Source organism: Theropithecus gelada, chromosome 1, assembly GCF_003255815.1.
Source record: "Theropithecus gelada isolate Dixy chromosome 1, Tgel_1.0, whole genome shotgun sequence".
Taxonomy (NCBI): domain Eukaryota; kingdom Metazoa; phylum Chordata; class Mammalia; order Primates; family Cercopithecidae; genus Theropithecus; species Theropithecus gelada.
In genome coordinates this window covers 70,394,114-70,415,252 of record NC_037668.1, presented here as the reverse complement: position 1 = coordinate 70,415,252, position 21,139 = coordinate 70,394,114, and the positions used below count along the sequence as shown (strand labels likewise).

Here is a 21,139-nt window from a genome sequence, read left to right as displayed (position 1 = left end):
TTTATATTATTTGTTTCCATCTCTAGGACATAAGCAGCTGAACCAGTATTTGATGACCACACCAGGCACTGTGACAGGTTCTCCTAACACTTTAAAGTTGACATCTTCAATTGGCACACTGAAATAAATTCTCTGAACGTGACAAAACTAAGTGGAGCAGGATGAGAGTCTGGTTGGTCTAGGCTAGAGCAATGCCCTTTTAAACACTGCCTCACAGCCAAAGGAACCCACACAAAAAAGCCTTCCTTACAAATGAGCTAATCCTTCAATGAAAAATAGCCAGGTTATCAAGAGTATGTATTTTCTAATTTTTATTATGGGCCCACAGGCATGCCACTTAAAGGATTAGAGATTTTAAAGACGTTTTACCTGAGGGAATTGCCAGTGAGCATCATCTATTTGTAGACTGGGTCAAGCTGAGGGTCCTATAAATAGCTAAGAACTTAAACTAAAGCAAAACTAGACAAATTTACACAAAGACAATTATTTAAGACCTTTATTAACAGGTGCTTGCAGTTTGTTGACTTTTTTGAAAAAATCAAGTTGTAAACTTTTATTACAAATTAAAAATGAAGTTCTTAAAAATCTCAACTTGACCAGATATGAAACAATTTAAAAACCTTTAAAGGCGTATTGAGAAAAACCAGGCTTTTTTAAAAAACACGTTTGTTATTACCAAAAAGAGACGTCTTTAGGTAAAAATAATAAAAACCCCATGCTGCATAGATAATGCAGATAGTTCTATTTATCTGGTCAACGGGCAAAAAGCAAGCACTTAAGGTCTTCAGCTCCAATCTTTTGTTCATTTCTTATTGCTGGAATTTCATATTTCTTCTTGTTGGATGACTAAACTGTAAAGAAAAAAATAAAGATGATCATGTAGAATTCATGGTAATCTTCATTTAGTGTAGTACATGCTCTAGCTTACATTACTTGTGTATCGGGAGACATTAACAGATCTTTTGCCATCCAGCAAATAGCAAAGGGGAAAAAACCAAGAGCACTACTGGTTGAATGCTAATTTCGGAGGGAAGGACAATCACACACCTCTCGATATCATGTAAAATGCTGAATGAAAAGGAACCCCTTAATTTTGGAATTAAGGGTAACAAAAACAAGTGAGCTAATAAGCTAAAGTAACAAGAACATAAATGTATCATGTGGTCTGCCAGAGAATTATTACTATTAATCTATAGGCAGTTTAAATACACAATGATAAACCATGAGTCATTCTCCTAGGAGTTTTTAGACACAAAACACTCTCATCTTTTTCCCGGAACAACATAAACCAACAAAAAACAATTAGAAATGATTAAAAGATTATATCGATGTTGCCACTTTCAGTGGGTTAATTCTAATAGCTATCCCACTTCTTTTTTGAAATAATGCATAAATAATAATGTAATTAACTTATTTCTCAGAATATAGCTAGCAAAACTTTCCTCCGTTTACTAGTGACATCATAAAATTCATTCAGAAAAGTTAATAGAAAGCACTAACAGTTCAAAATACTCAAGAAAATACAGGTCTCCAGTGTCAGAATTGAGAACTAGCTGAGGGGTGGCCAAATATGACTATGATATTCAATATTCCTAAAATGAACTATTAGTTAATTAAGAACAGGGCAGAATACATTATAAATAACATGGCTTTATCTGATGGAACTGAGATTTTCCCCCTCTTGTATTAATAAAATGAAATGGTCACCACTCACAACTGTCATAAATGATGGCCATCCAAGCTTGCTTACCCGGATGATGGTAGAGATGGTAAGCCGGCATTTACTCAGCCCCGCCCTGCTCAGCCTCGGGAGCGGACGAATTCTCAGCTGGTGGATCGGCTGCTTTTGTCTCTTTGCCATCTTGTGGTTTAGGGTTTTCTGGGCGTCTGCGTCGGTAATTGAAGTTGCGGCGGTACCGACGTTGAGGTGGCTGCTGACCTTGGGTCTCATCTCCTTGATTTTCTTTATCTTCTTCATTGCCGTCCTCTCTAGGCTGTCTTTGGCGAGGAGGACCCCTGCAATGAACAGTGTCAAATTTAAGAATGATAAAACCTTCTCTCTTCAACACACCTACCAGTGTCACCAGTTGGTTCACAACTAACTCACCATGTCTGGCCCATTCTCTGTATCAAGTGGTCTGTAGGCAATTTGTGTAAGGAGATTTTTTTTTGGGGGGGGGGTGTTGGCGGGTTGGGAGTCTTGCTTTGTTGCCCAGGCTAAAGTGCCACGGCATGATGACAGCTCACTGTGGCCTCTATCTTCCAGGCTCAAGTGATCTTCCCATCTCAGACTCCTGAGTAGCTAGGACTATAGGCAAGCCCTCACGCCTCATTAATGTCTGATTTTTAGTAGAGATATCTTGCTATGTTTCCCAGGCTGGTCTTCAATTCCCGAGCTCAAGCTATCCTCCTTCCTTGGCCTCCCAAAAAGTGCTGGGATTAAAGGCTTGAGTCTTTTAATCACCAAGATAAAGATACTAAATTTTGGGATTTTCTTTCCCCCAGTGCTCAGAAACGATGGATTTCTGGCCTTTCCTTCACCCATACTCTGAGCACTCCAGAAAGCCCCAGGCCTTTAGTATCTATCAGTCATCATGGGAATAAATTCACATTTACCTTTGTACATTCTAAAACTCTTTCCCCACATCTTTTGGAACTCATGATGAATCTTCAACAAAATTGTTCTGACTTTTATCTGTAACCCTCCAGTGGTGACTGTTCTAACCTTATTGTGGCTTCTAAATCAACTCTCCTAGCTTCTAAAAACTGTAGGCGTTCCATCTTATTTTGGATTCTGCTCCATTTACTATCTTTTTCTTATTGCAGTTATTATTAAGGTTCGAGGATAACAGCTTCTAATAACCTGGGCTTTCAGACTGACCTCCCAGTCCAGCTGTTTTCTACCTGGGTTTTCTCAGTTATACCACCCACCTTTCCAATTATGTACCTTCTGATTTTTCCTAATTAATTCCTTATTGTTTTCTCATTCTTCATCTAGGACCTGTAATACAGCGATCCTATCACCTGTTCATCTCACTCCAAGGTTGGGCACAGTGGCTCACACCTGTAATCCTAACACTTGGGGAGGATCACTTGAGGGCAGTTCAAGACTGCTTGAGTAACACAGTGCAACTCCATCTCTACAACACAATTTTTAAAAACCCCTCATTTTCCCCTTTTCTCCCCTCTTTATCCAAGTATAAAGTCCACCATTAATCATATGACCAATCCCTACCCCAGAGTCTAAGTCTGGATAAACCAATGCCAGAGAAATCCAACTCTCTGCCCAATCTGAGCCTGATGCTCAAATGGCTAGAAACACAGAGCCAAGCTGGGTGAACTCACTTCTAATTTATGATTGTTATCCTATTATTTACAAATTTACCATCTTTATTTTCTCTGCTACAGGGTTCTTTGCCCCAAACTTTTCAAACTTCCTCTTCTTTTGACTCAATTGAGCAAACAAAGGCTTCCATGTCTTCCCATTAAACATGTGTACCCATGTATTCTTGTTTCTTACACATGAAAACATCAGGTTTCTAACAACAGGTCAACATTTTCACCTGTGGGCAAAACCCAACTCTCTCTGAGGAAGAAAACATTCCAGCAGTCACTTTCCTGCCATCAACCGTTATCCTCGATTGCATTTCAGCCTATAAATGTTATTTCTCAAAAAAATCCCTCCCTTTTTCACTCCCCATTTTCCCCTACTACCTGTCTCCTTTTCAGCAAAACTTGTACTACACTCTGTCTTAAGACTTCTCTTTCAATTTGCTCTCGAACCTACACCAGCCAGGATTTTACCACACCACTCCATGCATTAGGCGCAGCATGTTTCATTTACTCTCATTTGAACAAAAGATTCCTGCACAGTTTGGAAAGTCTAGCATTCATTGATAACTTCAAAGCAATTATACGTTACTTCTGCTAACTATCTGGCAGGATTGAGCATTCTAAACATAGAAACACGTAGACATTAAGTCTAACTTAAACCAAATGGCAAAAACCTTTGCACTGGAGGGGTAACAATGGACAAAGATACCTTTCTAAGAGACAAGTCAATCTCAAGCTTCTTGTTTGTCAATATAAAAACAATTTGCTCAACAGTGAACTGAAGCACTGAATACAAACACAAAATTATACTATTTTTAAGGACATCTATGAAACTAGTTTGGCAAAACATTTAAGCTCTTCAGTGTAACAAAAAGGTAAACCAAAGATTCTGCTGCTGGAACCCATGGACTTAATACATGAGAGCCTATTTTAGACCTACTTTGAAAAATAAAAACCCATCTATCTTCAACATCCAGCATCTGGCTAACACAATCTCCTGGCAGAAAACTGAATCAGAGATCTTCAATTCTAGTAGTGATCAGTTAGGATCCCAGCTCTTTCAACTGAAAACTCAGGACAGGACATATATTAACACAAGAAATATGATGACATCAGCTGCTCTTGCAAAACTCTCAATGCACACGTGCTGGTAAGTATGTAATACAACCTCAACTAGATTCCCTAGTTCCTAAAACTACACTAAGTGCTCCGACTTTTGTAAAATTTAAAAACCTATATACAGAAACCCCCTCAAAATATACTCACAGTATATTTTGGATATGTTGGATACTTCTAGAATAATAAACTTGACACTTAAAAATTTGGGGATTTAAAAGTTGTGATTTAAGTGATCAGTTAAGATGCATTATTACTGTATTGGTTTGATTCTTCAGAGGTACCTGTCAGATTTTAGGGATCACCTACGAAAACTTAATACTTCAATAGCAAACCCTCACAGAAAGAACGATTACACCATTCTATCCTACCACCGTGGGACTGGAAACGCTGCCTTAAAGCATACCACAGCATGGACTAAAATATGCTTGGCTCACGGAATTTTTCCTCCATTACTCTAATAATGACATCTATTAATAAGATTTCTAATACCCATTCAAGTAGATAGATTAGTTATCTAATGATAGACCGGATTTTTCCTACCAGAATGTAAATTCTTCATGGAGCAATTTCATTTTGCAACTTTGAGCTGACATCCCAACTCCAAAAAAAAGGCGGGTACATACCTAAACTAAGAAGTAATTAGTGGAAGATTATGTATGCCATTTCAAGTGGTAACACTTACTGCTGATTCTTCACTAATGCCATGGTACAATTCAAATACTCCTAATGCTTTCCTTTCTCCCTACCAAGGAGGCAGGTTTAAAAGACGTGGTTTAAAATATTATCTTACCTGTTCAAGGACAGAAAATTTGAAATTCCATACCCTCATCATTTAAAAAAAAAAATTTTATGTATAAAGCTGACCTCATCTATATGAGCTGTTTTTAACAGGTTCACCTCTTAGGCATCTGATGAAAGGAAACGTGAAGTGTTAAACAGAAAAATGAGTCCAAAAGTCTGCGGGAGAGGCATGATATTGCTGAGTTCTAATAGAGGTTTGAGGAAATTTTAATAGAAACATGTTTATGTGGACCATACCTGCGGAATCGTGGTCTATATCCCCGATACATATTCTGCCTCACTGGTCTACCTTGTTCTCCTGCACCCTGGTTGTCAGCACCCTGAAAAAGATAATGGAAATCAAGGCTACTGGGTCAGTAACATAATAACCTTACCAGGAAATCCAGGTTAAAAAACAAACCAAAAATCAGACCATCTAGTAACTGTGACTACACTATAAATTAATCCTGTTAGTTCTTACTAGGAATCAAAGGTGCTTTCCATATGATTAACAGCTCTAAACAGTCCTACCAGAACTTATCACATTGCTGTTGCTGATGGTGAAACTTACCTCCATCACTTCTCCCTGCACAGGAGGGTTGGAATACTGTGGTCGACGCCCATAGGGTCTCCGCATGTAGTAAGGTGGGAACCTTCGCCTGCGGTAGGGCCGGCGTTGTTGGGCCTGGCCTTCGGGAGCACTCTCCGATCCCTCGTTCTTTTCCCCACTCTCACTATTCTGGTAATTTTGCTGGTAATTGCGTGGAGGACCCCTACGACGTGGATAGCGTCTATAATGGTTACGGTCTGCTGCATATTTACTGCCTTGAACTGGAACACCACCAGGACCTGTAACATTTGCTGCCTCCGCACCCTACAAAAGCCATTACATATTGATAGTGACAAAGGAAATCAGAACACTTTCAACAAATTTCAAACAAAGCAAAAAACAAAGTTAAGGAAAACAAAAAGGGGGATGGGCGACTGCGTGGCCAGGGGTGCACAGAAATGACTAAATATCAGTTCCTCACTGTTCTGAAGAGATTGCCCTCTAACTGCAGCCAGAACATTAGGCTTGATGCACCTGTGTTCATGAGGTCACCTGAACACATCCATCCACATTAGAGCCACCATCCTAACAGATGAGACCTCCAAAATATTTCCATACTGAAGTCAAACCTTTACACAAAAAGCATCCTCACCTTTTCTCCTTCAACAACATCAAACTCCACAGTCTCTCCATCTCCTACACTGCGAAGGTACTTCCTGGGGTTATTCTTCTTTATGGCAGTCTAGTAACATCACATTCCAAAAACAGATTAACAGGGGAGAATAATGTGCTTTTTCATTTAAAATGTACCAGAGTCAATATTATTTTAGCTTGGATATACACTTAAGATTTGCTTTAAATAAGACCAAACCATCAATAAATTTAGGAAAGCAGGGACCACGCTATCCCCAACTTCAACAAAAACACTCCAATCATACAAGGCCCCGGCATTTTACCACTATTTACAAAACTAAAACAAGTAATTTAACACTCAAGACAGACACAACATTTTAAAAACTGCTTTTTGCAAAAGCATTATATGTAATTTTGAACAAATGAGGATATCCATCTATCCCCTAAAGACTGCACTTAATAGTAGAAGGTGGCCCCACATGGGTCAGTTTAGATGACAGGCGAGTTGGGTTTTGCATGCTTCACAGCTGACCAAACCAACTTTGCCCCTGTGTTACCATGTCAAACTCAATTACAAATGTCAACCCAAATCCCTTCCAATCTGATAATACGTCAGTGGAAATGCAATTCACGTGTATTAACTATGTCATTCTTTATATGATCTGACTGCATGGAATTGTTACTTATCACCTCTCCAGAATTCAATAAATCTTGTATTAGAGACTTGTTGCTTCTACTTCTCAGACTGTTAGGAGAAGGGAGGAAGAGTAACATCTCACATTTCTATGAAATTTTTTTGCAAAATTCTTTCACTTACTACCTATTCAATCTCATTATGAGACAGGACATATGAAAGTATTGTTAATCCCATTTTACAGATAATGTAACAGGCTTTAAAGTTAGGTGACTTGCCCAAGGTCACACAGTTAGTAAGGAGACTTTCTAAACCCAGGTATTGGGTCTCCAAATTCCATGTTCACTCCAAATCCCAGCTATATCCATTACAGGATCACTCACGCATTTCCACTGCAGAGGAGACAGGACAACCAACGAATCTGAGGCCAATTAAGTGAAGCTGCCCAGAACTGCAGTCTCCTTGATACACCACTAAGACCTGAGCAGCCAAAGTCCCAGGAAACAACTACATGTTGAAACCACTTCCAAAAAAATGAAAGCTATTGGTGGCACCTTGTGAATCAGTACAACCGAGTGAGTTGAGTCAAATAATTGATCTCATCTGTCATCTAAACTGTCACATAGTTTTCATACCTTTCATATATAGCCAACTATCAATTACCTGCAGTCATAGGGGATAGCAGAAGTACGGATAATTAAAATCCCAACTCTTTATTTTTATCAACATCTCCAACCCCTGCCCCAACCCCAACCCTTAAGGGTTGCCAACAGGCAACAAGACTGATAAACTTTGCTGTCTCTTGTTCCTAAGTCTACATATTCTTTTGAACATGTAGAAGGGGAATAAGGAACAGGTGAGCTGTGTTCACCCAAACAAGAATACCAATTTTATAAAACATTTGCTTTAAAATAACATTTGTCTGAAGTAGTCCTGTATTTATCTACATTTAGAATTTAAATGTTTCCATAATTACAATTGACCCTGAACTACCTGATTGGGTTGTGGATGTACTAGAAATTGATACAGCTTCCTCCTTGCCATCGAATGCTGTGTAGGACACTTCAGTGAGCTACAAAGCACCAACCTATGACAGCCCTTCCTATGAAACATGCTGCCATACAAGCTAGTATCTTAATTAAATGTGAGTATGGAAATTGACTTTAGGTCTTTTGATTTCTGGACTATAGTACAAAAAAGTAGTTAGGGTCTCTAACTTTAATACAAGTTGACAATATTTCAAAAGTCTTCAGGAGAAAACTGATAGCACAAACATATTTTTTCCTACCCATTTTGTATCTGTAAGAATAAGTACATTCAATGTAGCTTATACCTAAATTTGAGGTATTAACAGACACTTGACAGTGGTTTACATTAACAATCTTAATTCCTGAATGTACAAACATTTTCCTTAAATGATACTTGAGGAGAAAGTTCAGTATGTAGTACTCATCCTATGTTAACAGTTTTTTCTTTCCAAAACACTGGAAGCCAATCTAAAAAATTATTTAATGAGTAGCTGCCAATCTTGTCACACTTCCCCTCACTTAACCTTAAACTAGTGAGAATTTTTTCATTTTCCAAGCCAGCCAAAACTCTCCAAAGGTTAAACAAACAAACAAACAAAAAAACCCAATACTCATTCAAAGTGATTTAAAATAAGTAGAAGGCTCTTTACGCTACTTTTCAAGTATTCACTTCAATTACTATGTTTTGCAGGTCTGTCTTATTTACCCTTGATTATGGAGATTTGTCCCTACAGGCAGATCTAAAAGCCTCTGAAAACTTCTTGCCAAAGTTTCTGTGTATTTGCAGCAACATTATTTGTTCAACTTTAGAATCATGGAGTAATTTGTTCATCTGAAATTAGGTATAAATAGTTAGTGCAGTGAGTTTGACTCAACATTTGAGAAAGCCACAGCTGTTGACAAAATTCCAATTTGAAATGTCTAGGATAATTAAGTCAACTCTAACACATTTCAATGTATACATTTTAAGCATGCTACTACTCCTGTAGTAAGTAAATAAACTGGTGGCTGGACTTAACCTTTTATAAGGAACAAAAGTTGAAAACATATCTAACCTTTTCTTCTCACAATCCTTGAATCAGAAGTGCAAATATCTACACAAGCACTCACCTGGTGTACAAATACATCTTCCTTGGTGTCATTCCTGCAAGACAGAACCAAGTTGAACACGTTAGAAAATGAAATACATCTCATGTTGTCAAAGATTAATTTTCCCAGAGACACTGTGGCTGCCAATTAGCTACCAGGAAATTTGGTGAAAATAAAAAAACACAAGCCACCATGCTCTCTGCTTTAAAGACTTAAGCAGTTGCAAACAGTTGTAGCCTCATTACCTGTAAGATAAGCAGGAAAAAAAAAAGTCTAAGAAATTAAAGTGTGACCTACTGAGCCATAATTAAGAGGGTAGCAGTGACTAGCAACATATATTCTGCCCCTCCTTATCCTATTAAACATTAACTGTTCTAGCACACCCTCCTCTTACCTCTAGAGCATGGTTATCAACAGAAGTAGTAATTACACTCTCAGCTTATCCTTCAATCATTTCCTCTTCACCATCCCCTACTACCAACTTTCCTTGAGATCATAAAAACGAGTAGAACCTCCTCCCCTAGCAATAGAATGTACAACGCAAAGAGTGAAACCTAATGTGAACTGTGGCCTTTGGGTGATAAGGTATGTTTGAACGTAGGAAAAGCCCAGTTAGTTGTAAAAGCTACTCCACAAGCCCACACCAGGACTGATGAAGGTTTAGACCACAGAGCCATATGTGAGAAGACATTTGAGATCTCTTTTTGAGGCAAAATGAGAAAGACTTTGTGGATAACTGAAGTCAGAAGTGAGGGGGAAGTAGAGAATAATCTCACTTTTTAGCCTGCAGACTGGGATTAAAGTGGTAATACTAGGAGCAAGAACCACCACTGGAGAAGGGAACAGATTTCCAGGCCTGTAGTGACCTGCCTCACCTTACTCCGTCAGTTCAGAGTGAGAAAAAGTTCAACAGTAGCTCTAGTGTTTAACAACAAAGGGAACAAAGGTTACAGTGAACTGGACAAACTGGATGACTGTTAGCTTCTTGCTGAACTAGGGGGCAACATATGCACCAAAGGATCCACATAAAATTAACTTTAAATCTGACCTGTAAATTATGGCTTGGATTATTATAAGAACATTTTTAATTGATGGGAATAGGATAATTTAAAAAACAGAACAGGTAAACTGTAAAAGCTACTTAAGGCAAGTGACTGAAAACTGACCTTTCAAGCTAGATGATTAGGATTGCCTAGGGAAATGATAATTGTACCTAATGTCCACCTGTCCATAGCTCCACAGGCACCAAAAAAAACAGATTACGGCCATCATTTATTAGTTCTGCTCTCCAATATGACTGAATTTCAAGCTCTAAGGCTCTAAGGGAAAATACAATAAAAAACTGGTAGAGTAACAAAGGCAAAGGCAGGCAAAGTCTAGAATAGTGATTTTCAACAGGGGCAATGCTTCCTCTGGCAGGGTATTTAAACTTTTTCCAGTCCGGGCACAGGGGCTCACGCCTGCAATCCCAGCACTTTGGGAGGCCAAGGTGAGAAGATCACCTGAGGCCAGGAGTTCAAGATCAGCCTGGCCGACATCGTGAAACCCCGTCTCTACTAAAATTACAAAAAAACCAGCCAGGTGTGGCTGCGTGCGCCTGTAGTCCCAGCTACTCTGGAGGGTGAGGCAGGAGAACTGCTTGAACCTAGGAGGCGGAGGTTACAGTGAGCTGCTGCACTCCAGGCCTGGGCAACAGAGTGAGACTCCCTCTCAAAATAATAAAAAAAATAAAAATTTTTCCAAAGATTGGGAACACTTATCTGCATTAACAGAAGTGGGGGGTGTCAGTTGCTAGAAGCCTATATAAAGATTTGGTCTAAAAAGTCAATTGTTATCTGAGTTGTGTATGTATTTCTGTACTGCTTTAATATGCATTAAATTCACTAAAAATGCAGCTTCTGTGGAGAATTTTTCATTACTGATAATGCTACTCATGGTATCCGGGTAATACATCATTTCTTTATCGATACATTCTGTGGTGGCACTGACTGTTTGTTATGCCTTCTAATGCAGTTACAACAGGTATTCACATATCAATATCATCATACCCTGCAATAAAAAGAATTATAGGTAGTTATGGGGCAAGACCCTGTATCTACAAAAAATAAAAAATTAGCTGGGCCCCAAGCCCAGGAAATGAGGGTGCAGTGAGCTATCATCACGCCACTACACTCCACCCTGTGCAACAGAGCGAGACCCTGTCTCTAAACAGAGAAAGTACAAGGCTGCCATTACACACACGGTAATGTCACTCCTGCAAAAACAGGGAGGTGTTTTGTGGGTACATAGATAGATATCTGAAACCAACATAGTTCACTGACCAATGTCATGACAGTAAAAAGAGTACTCCAAAAGGAACACTTAGCCAGGGTCTTAAGCTCAAGATATTTATTGAAAACGTCCTCAATTGCAATAAAAACATTATACCATTAAAAAAAAGTGATTTGTTGAACCAGTGATTTAAATGTATTGATCTGCTTTGAATTTGCAACCAGCCAGAATCTCTAGTTTAAATCAGCAGTTATAACAAAGCAGAGCCTCAAATATTAGACAGTTGCAGAGCAGCTTTCTGGGTGCAGGTGTCACTGCTCTGCCAGCTATCACTCCTCTTTTCTGTTCAGTTTTTCTCTCAGGTGTTTGCTGGGAAATTAACACTGGAACTGACCCTTTTCTGGCAGTGAATATAAGCTCTAGCTCCTCCATCTACTATAAAGAAATGTCTTCAAGATGTACAAATACGGAGTATTCTGAAAATAAAAATTATATAGTAGTAAAGATAATTCAGAAAGAAAAAGCTACCTGTTAGAATTTCCAGTCTAAATGGCACAGAGTAGTTAGGGAGAAAAGGGTTTGGAGAAAGAGAAACTATTGACTACAGATGAGAGGTGTGAACAAGCTGTCAAGTTCCTACAGGCTTAAGCTGGGGCAATCAGGCCCTGAACTCCAAATCTGGATAAAATATTTCTTTGTATTCTTCTTGGGCACCTGCATAGTCTGACACACACATACGTCCAATTAGACTCGCAGGTCACAGGTGTGCCCTGCATTGTTTTCTTTTTAATTAGAAATAAAAAGTATTAGTTTAAATGTGATTCTGGGCCAGGCGCGGTGGCTCATGCCTGTAATCTCAGCACTTTGGGAGGCCGAGGTGGGCGGATCACGAGGTCAGGAGATCCAGACCATCCTGACTAACACGGTGAAACCCTGTCTCTATTAAAAATACAAAAAAAAAAAAAAAAAAAAAAAGTGATTCTGGTGCTGGTACCCTGTACATATGTAACAATACAGGACCCGCAAAATAGATTTTGCTTCTGGTGAATCTTATTCATTGGGTTAGTATATGACTATAGTATTTCCCATTTGTATTATTATATTGGGGAAAACATTTTAATCACTTTCTATTGTTAAGAAAATGGAAAACAAATATGTTGTTAAAAATGGAAACGTGATATTTGCATTATTAAACCCCTTTGCAGAACTTAAAAAAAAGAAAAAAAAGGAAAGAAAAATAACAGTATTCAATTTTTTTTTTTTTTTTTTTTGGCATGGCGTCTCACTTTGTTGTCCAGGCTAGAGTGCAGTGGCAATCTTGGCTCACTGCAACCTCCGCCTTCCGGGTTCAAGTTCTTGCACTTCAGCCATGAGTAGCTGGGATTACAGGTGTGCACCACCACACCCTGCTAGACTTTTAGTCTTGATTCAACTATTAACAGCTGTGTAACCTAGGAACGCTGCCTCCTTGGCTTTTTTACCTGCAAAATGAGAAAAACTACACTAAACAATAACTTACATTACTAAGGTAGGGACTCAACTCTTAGTATCGGGCATTTATATTCACTAATACTAGCCAGTTTTTTAAATTAAAATCTAATTGCTACCACTCCTATAGTACAGCCTATCCAGATTGGTAAGGGTCTTAAAAATAGACAAAATGCAACTCAAAATGGGAAAACAAAGGCAAAAAAACTTTAACTTCCCTGGAAAACTTTTTAGTAACTCAAAAGACAATTACAGCTTGCCTGATAACTCTCCATGCCACAGGAACTAGGAATTCCAGCATTTGCTTTTCATGGCCCAATCCATCCAAACTCCAGGACTCTACTCCAGCATGTTCACCATGTTTGACCACCCTCTCACTCCTAAAAGACAACTATCTTTATCCTAGCTGTATATCTACATTAAAAAAAGCTAAATTTTAGAAAACTTTTTTGCCAATCCACAGTATTGCCTTAAATAACACTTATTATTCATAACTTTATCCATAACTAAATGCTCTTACACTACTACTTTGTTGCAGATTACCAGACCAAGTTAGTCTAACACCTTAATTCACCTAACTGCATATACCAATTTACAATCCTATGGTTATAAAAACTCCAGGATTTAGCATCTATATGCTCCATAACCTAAAGCAACTAGATACCAATTTCCAAGCCTTACAGATGACTGTAAGATAACTCCCACTTATCTTTGTATTTCTTCTCTATTAAACTCCCTTCACACCCAACAGACTCACTTTTTCCCACATATTGTCTGTGATTCTGCCTTAGGACAGACTGTATGTTTGTTTCCAAGGGCCAAGATTGGAGGGTAGCAAACTCAGTAATTGCAGCCCCAGGACTATGGGGACAGGAAGGTAATACAGCCTATCCTTGAATAACTCAACATCTATGATGGTGGATGGAAGTTTGAGGAGCCAACCTGCTGCACAGTTGAAATGTGCCTATAACTTTTGACTCTTCCAAAATTTCATGGCTTACTCATGACTGGAAAGCCTTACTGGTAACACAAATCATTAACGAACGCATTTTCTATCTTACATGTATTATATACTGTATTCTTGCAATAAAGCTAAAGAAAATGCTAAGAAAGTTGTAAAAGAAAATACATGTACAGTACTGTACTTAACACAGTAAGTGTACATCTGTCTGAAAGGTAATTCCAGCTGTAGACCTCATCTACAGCACATATCAAGCAACTTCTTACAACACCATGACTTTTCTCAGCTTCACTAGTGCCACTTTGCATGGGTCCCATGGTGTCATTCAAGACTTATACAGTATTGCACTAAACCACAATACCTCAATTCTACAAGTTCTTTTTACTGACACACAATTTACTGGAGAGACAACTGTTCATGTGAAGATGATTAGTGTCACATGGCATTTTAAGGGGCTCAATGCAGTAGCAGTGAATGTCGTGCAGTTATGATTTAACACTGCCTGAATCTTTATGTTTGTTTACATTTCTCAACTGCAAATGGCCAAGTTAACTTTCTAATGGATTTGTGTACATTTTATGGTAGTAAATAATAAAACAGACTAGTATCTACATATTTTGGTATTCATAACATACTCAACTTTTCCTTATTTTGGGGGATACTTCTTGGCTATGTGGCTCATCTGAAGTTTTCAGGTTGTTGCAAATCTCCAAACATTTTTCCAATATATTTATATATGAAAAAAAATCTGTGTAAGTGGACCTGTGCGGTGCAAACTCACGTTGTTCACCAAACTGTATACTAGTTCTCTATCTTAGATTTCAAGAGTAAAGGATTCCACTTTGGGAGGACACAGGGAGTGGAACCTACACGTATCAGTGACTTGGTGAACACGGATGACTTCTTGCCAGCTTAAGATCAATGGCTAATCTAACCAGCATACGAATCTCTCTTAATGTCGCCTGCATACATGTCATTGATGTTTGTCTTTAGGGTTCCAGTTTGGAACCTTCGACGTCTCTCCCTTAGTAGCACCTGCAGAAAAGTCTTTAAGCCTTCCCTAGTGCCAAAACATTTTGTCAGTTATGTTACAGTCTACCCATGACTTATATGGCTTAGCAATGGATCTACCGTGATCGAGTTAAGACCAGTGTGACTTTAACAGCCCAAGAGATTTTCGGTAATGACATCCTTCCAAAGGTTTACACTTTTATTAAGAACCACACATTTGGGAGGCTGAAGCTGGAAGATCACCTGAGCCCAGAGCCCAGGAGTGCAAGAACTGTATGGGCAACATAGAGAGATTCCACCTCAACCAACCAACCAACCACCACACATTAAGTACTTTACACTGCCGCCTTAAAAAAAAAAAAAAAAAAAAAAAGCACCCTTGAGAGGCCCCGCGCAGTGGCTCACACCTGTAATCGCAGCACTTTGCGAGGCCGAGGCGGGTGGATCACCTGAGGTCAGGAGTTTGAGACCACCCTGGCCAACATGGAGAAACCCTGTCTCTACTAAAAATACAAGATTAGCCTGTGTGGTGGCATGTGCCTGTAATCCCAGCTACTTGGGAGGCTGAGGCAGGAGAATTGCTTGAACCTGGGAAGTGGAACTTGCTGTGAGATCACACTATTGCACTCCAGCCTGGGAAACAAGAGCGAAACTCCATCTCAAAAAAAAAAAAAAAATCACCCTTTAAAAAGGCAATATTCAGTCTTACCTTGCAGGCCACATAAAGATTAAGTAAGATAAGGTGCAATGTTCTCTCCTTCAATTCTTCGCCTCCCAGTATCAGGAATTAAGCAAGTCTTTTTATTTGTAAAGCTGACCTACATGCTAAAACTAGAACTTTTAACAATCCCAAACTTCACAAAGTAGATAGTGAAAGACAGAAAGCTTTTCAAATCCAGGAACTACCAAGTCAGCACACAAGAGCCCCAGTGACATACTTGGATCACTTAAGAGTCTTTCAATGACTAAAAATAATCACCCTAAGAAATTATCTGTAACTATGTGGACAACCACCAAATTGAAAATGGCTAGGGTCTATTTCAGAGACAGCATGACAGCAAGTTGGTGAACACTAACTCCAGAGTGAAAAAACAGTTCCAATCCTGCCTGCCACTTATCACCTATGCTTATGGGGGCAAGTAACAACTTCCTTGTGCCTCAGAGTGACAGTACCTACACCTCAAAAGTTTTTAAAGACTAAGTGAATTCGCTCATTTTAAGCACTTACTATAGACCCTAGTATAAATACTTGTTAGCTGTATCTATTTTCACCAACATGTGAAGGAAGTCACCTATCAGTTAAGTACATACGGAATCCCCACAAGGCAGCCCCCACTCCAAAGGGAGACTTAAACCTGATAGGCGTGACTAAAGAGAGCTAAACCTTTCCCTGGCTTGGTTTATTACATCTTCCCAGACCATGGGTAATAAACTCAAATGCACACACAGAGGCCAGGCGTGAAGCGAAGTCAGCAACCTAAGACAACTAAGCATGACAGACTGTTGTAAAAAAAAAAAAAAAGTATACTCCCCACAAACGTGGTGACAATACGGCAGGTGGTTTTTACTATGTGGAAATACAGCCCCCCAAGCTAGCTAAAGTTCAGATCTTAAAAATATAATAATCTGGATTACCTGGTGTCACCTCCTGAATTATAAATGTTAGTAATTAATCCCAATTCCTTTAAAAAATACTGTGCTGTCTAATCAAAGCATCTGGGAGTAGTCTTAGAAAGGTCACAAATTTGTGACCTTTGCTCCAAATTCTTTCTTCATCTCAAAACATAAAGTATTATTAATTTAGACATTCTAAGTACTCTGGAAACAGAAAAATATTCCTATTCTGGTCACCATAAACTGTTGCCAATTCATGGTAATCTTTGGTGAATATGGATCAATTCTCAACCACTAATAACATTCAACAGTAATCTAGGAGGAGCATAATAAACCCCTCTAGTCACATTCTCCAATTATGTTTTGTAGACAGAGTTCCCAAAAGAATAACTCAATGAATTTCTTAGAATATCTAGATTACACAGTCTAACAAAATAAAGCCAAAACTTCTACTATTCTTAAAAGCTCTATTTTCATGTTACTTAGCACCTTCTTCACAATATAACCAATCAGGGAGAAGCCCTTTAATGAATTAATTCTAACAAGGTTGTAACAATTCATCAGGTGGTAATTCAGGCTGGAATAAACACATTTACAAAGAAATTGCGTCTTTAAAGGCAGAAAATTTACATACAATGTTGTAATTATAAAAATACCGTACAATCCTAGAATATATAATCCAGCGCATCCAAAAACAGCAATTAAAAGTCGTCATAATAGTCATCCCAAACACTGCACTCTCTCCTTTATACAGAAAACAGCACATTATGTGTCAGTCTGTCTCCCTCCCTCATAAGAGCCAGGTGCCTCCAGCCAAGTCCATTCGTTCTACTACAGGAACTACATATAGAACCAACTGCTAGCTTCCAAACTGATTTAACACATACATTTTCCTTAATTAAAGCAAATCTTCCCTGTATTTAATTGGAGTCAGATTTTACAGCATCTTATTAAAAAATCCCAGAATAATTAAAACAACCAGTTCAGAAGCATAAAGAATATTTTAACCAGTTAATCTGACAAAATAATTGAGGTTAGGATAGTCCAAAGGACCATCAAAAGCCAATTCATAACTTGCCCTGGAGGATGACCAATTGAGTTGATTCCAATTCAGAACAGAGATATTCAATGAATAGTATCTCATGGACTAAATACTTATAAAGTGTAAAGATAATACTCTTATTTTGGACAAAACTACTGATTTCAAAAAATGTCGTAACCTATGCCCACTTAAAAAAAAATGCAGCGAAACAAGGCACATGCTAAAACTTCTTAAACACATACAAAAACTGCGATCTATCTGCTGAAAAGGATGCATATTTGCACACCAGAGTTACCATTACATTGGGTCAAGGGTTAAAAGCAGTGATTTTGAAGGTATGGCCCGAAGACCATTATCATTCCTGTTAAAAATGTACCCAGACCTAATGAATCCAAAGCTCAGAAGAAATACACCACTTAAATCACACCCTTCCAAGGTAAGCACACTTAAATTTGAAAACCACTGGTTTAAGAGTTAGACTAGTAAGGACAGTCAGTAAGACACAAATACAAACTAAAACACTAATAAATTCAGACAGATCAGTTAAAAAGCTATCAGTTTACCAATCATATATAAGCATTCCCTTTCTTCTTTGCTAGTAAGCTTTTATCAAAAAATTAATGAAAAACGTAGTTTCAGCCAGCCAGGAAGGCAAACAGTATAGAACAAGTTGGAAAATCCTAAGATTCTGGAAGAAACAAAATGTTTTCCCACAATTGCAAAAGTAGAGAATAGATCATCAAATGCTTATCTCTTACTTTGAGTGTTTCCACAATACTCTATGATTGATTAATGAACAGTTTTTCATCAGGCCATGATTCTGTCCTTAAGCTTGATTTTGCCCATTTGTTGTCCATTCCATGTTCTTTTAATCATCTGCTTAGGTCTTCTACAGTAAGTAAGCAAGAGAATGCTGAGATGGCACTTAAGTACCATACCTGTGAGGCCAAGATTGCTACTGGCATACCCAGTGCTCTACACCCATGTAACTGCACTACTAGCCTTGGCAGCCATCTTGAAAATGATGCCCGGCTCACAAGGAAGCCCATGGAATACTGTGCGTCTACTGCACGTTACCACCACCACTGCCACAAACAACCCGAAGGGTAAGTCCTAAAGACATATCTGCAGCTTTACCTTCAAACAGGAAGAACAATGTCAAGCTACTAGCGACTATGGCCACTCTAATAAGCTACAGCCAGGGATCTAGCAGAAATTGACTTCATCAGCATGATTTTAGGACAAGGAAGAATGAAAAATAAGAACTGAAGGAAAAAAACCATTTTCTTGCAGATATATTATTTATGAACAAATAAAAACAGTTCTCTCTGGTCAAAGCTGTGCTAATATAGAATTTATCTCAGGTATTAAAATGAAACGTGAAACAAAGGCAATACAACCTCTCGGTAAAGATGACAAAACCTCATATACCTGACACGTCAAATCCTCTTACCCCCAAAATGCTAACAAGGCGTAAATATCCGATGTCAGTGGATCACATTCTCAAATACCGAGTTCAATAAAGTAGAAAAGGATGACAAGAATAAAAATCTACTGGACCGTACTTTCCCGTTTACCCTGTTAAGCAATGGCTCATTCACTCCGCTTGCCTTTTAAATTGCTTTGTGCTGTGCCGAAGCCCTTGAAGTTAGCTTCAAATTAATATTTAGCTGCAAAACAAAGGCATTCTCTAAACCCAAATCCCTCCAGTCGTCAAGGAAAACAAACAAACAAAAAATCACATTAATACACCAAAGGTAGTAAACGCCTTTCAGAAGAGGACTGTGGATTGGCACAGCAAGAAGCAAGCAAGAAGGTAGGATGGAGGCTTCAGAGCCCAGCAGCTCACCTGTTGATGAAACCATATCCGTTCCTTACATTGAACCATTTTACTGTTCCCAAAACCTTCGTTGCTGGAAAAGAAAACAAAGCAAAACAAGCCACGATTACCAGCTATCCTTTTCCAAACCCGTCTGGCTTCGGCATCCGGTCTCTCGCACGCTGCCCGCTGCGGCCACCTGACAGCCCTTTCTCTCCACCGCCCGGGTGCGGGTCCGCGCCGGGGCCACGCCGCCGCCGCCGCACACGTGGGTGAGTCTGAAGAGCCGGGCGCTCCCGGGCAGGCCTGGGGCGCGGGCCCAGGATGGGTGTGTTCGCAGGCCGCGGACGGAGAGCACGTGAGGGAAGGGGAAGCCGCTCCGGCCTGCGTAGGCGGTGCGCCGCGCCCTCCGAGCACACGCGGAAGGGAGCTGGGTGGGGGAGACGCGAACAACGGCGTGCGGGCCCGAGCGCACGAGGCCGGTCGGCGGGGAGGGGACCCCGTCGCACACGCGGTCGGCGGCGCGCGGCCGCAGGAGGAGGGGCGCGCGGCCGCGCGGGATCCACAGGGGGCGCGGGAGGCAGTGTGCGCGCGCCTGCCGGGCGGGCCCCCGCAAGAGAGAGTGGGGGGGAGTGGGGGGGGGCGGGGGGAGGGGCGGCCGCGCGCCGCGGAGTCGGTCCCCACCGGCCGCGCGCCCGCCGGCTCGCCCAGCCCCGGCTAACGGTTCCGCTGCCAGGCTGCCCGAGGGCCCCACCCCCGTCCCTGTCCGGTCCTCACCGATGACCTTCTTGTCCCCGCCGGCAGGCGCCGCCGATGTGAGGCCGCCCGGGCCACCGCTCCCTGCGCCGCTGCCCGTAGTGCCGGGCTTGGTGTCGGCGGCGCTGAGGGCGGGGGCGGCGGGGGGGGCGGCGGGCGGCTGCTGGGTCTCGGCCTCGCTGCTCATGGTTGCGGTGATGGTGACTGGGGCCGGCTGCGGCAGCTGCGGCTCCTCCCGGGGTGTGATGGTAACTAGGCCGGCGGCGGCGGTGGGGCTGCTCAGGGCTCTCTGGGGTCCGCTCTCCGCTCCCGCTACCGATCGAACTAGCGAGAATGGCGGGACAGGCGGGATAAGCCCTACGATCGACCCGCCCTAGGCGTTGTTCACTGGCCGGTGATACTGTCAATCTGCCCACCTGACCTCAGTCCCTGGCTTCTATTGACTAACATTTTATCAGTCCTCCACTCTCATTGGCTGTCTGGCGGCTAATTCAGCCGACCTACAACCGTTCCTGCCTCCGCCGGCCGCCATAGAGACCGGAACTAGAATTAGAGTAGTCGGCCACGAAAACCATAGAGTACCTGAGAGGACGGGCAGAGGGAACGTGACTTCCACGAGGCAGTCGCCGGGCTGGCGGGCCCCACGTTCAGGGTTGTGTCTGGGCTGAAAAAAAGGCACGCCCGAACGCTGGGCAGGGATTACCCGGCCGGACCCGGGATTGGAAGGGGGCTCGACGACGCCTTAGCTCCCCGTGAAGAAAAGGCTTCCCTCCCTCCCTGCACCAAATACGGTCCCTGTGATCTGAGAACATTACGGCGGGCATAGAGTCGTCTTTTCTTTAATGGCCGTGTACTCGCGGCACAGCCGAGGGTTTCTGGAATTGCCTTAAACGTATGCGTTTGAAGAGCGTACGCTTTTGTCGGAGCAGTCACCTTGGAGGGACCACCCAGGCTCTGGCAGCCCGGGCTCAGCATGTTTAGGGCGAGGGTGTGCTCCGTGGGGACCTGCCT

General features: G+C 41.0%; 1 protein-coding gene across 3 annotated transcripts; it reads right to left on the bottom strand.

Moving 5' to 3' along the window:
* Positions 1 to 468: 468 nt before the first annotated feature.
* YBX1 (Y-box binding protein 1) lies at positions 469 to 20,677 on the bottom strand. Of its 3 annotated transcripts, none has more exons than XM_025382635.1 (8): positions 20,150 to 20,677; positions 19,403 to 19,466; positions 9,188 to 9,221; positions 6,435 to 6,524; positions 5,804 to 6,106; positions 5,491 to 5,573; positions 1,751 to 2,016; positions 469 to 851 (listed from the first exon to the last, which is right to left on the bottom strand). In XM_025382635.1, exons 1-7 carry the CDS (start codon positions 20,313 to 20,315, stop codon positions 1,782 to 1,784), a joined length of 975 nt encoding a protein of 324 aa, XP_025238420.1. In that variant the 5' UTR covers positions 20,316 to 20,677; the 3' UTR covers positions 469 to 851; positions 1,751 to 1,781. The 3 variants fall into 3 exon arrangements, with proteins under 3 accessions (XP_025238420.1, XP_025238429.1, XP_025238438.1); XM_025382644.1 differs by having other exon boundaries at positions 469 to 846; XM_025382653.1 differs by lacking the exons at positions 19,403 to 19,466; positions 20,150 to 20,677 and adding an exon at positions 19,504 to 19,880.
* Between the last annotated feature and the right edge of the window lie 462 nt (positions 20,678 to 21,139).

What these genes read in the sequence shown, in the direction of transcription:
- YBX1 (XM_025382635.1), bottom strand. Translation starts at nt 20,315, where the DNA reads ATGAGCAGCGAGGCCGAGACCCAGCAGCCGCCCGCCGCCCCCCCCGCC. An exon ending in AAGATGTATTTGTACACCAG is followed by an intron (nt 6,525 to 9,187) that starts GTGAGTGCTTGT and finishes TGATGTTACTAG; the next exon opens with ACTGCCATAAAGAAGAATAA. An exon ending in TGCAGGGAGAAGTGATGGAG is followed by an intron (nt 5,574 to 5,803) that starts GTAAGTTTCACC and finishes TATCTTTTTCAG; the next exon opens with GGTGCTGACAACCAGGGTGC.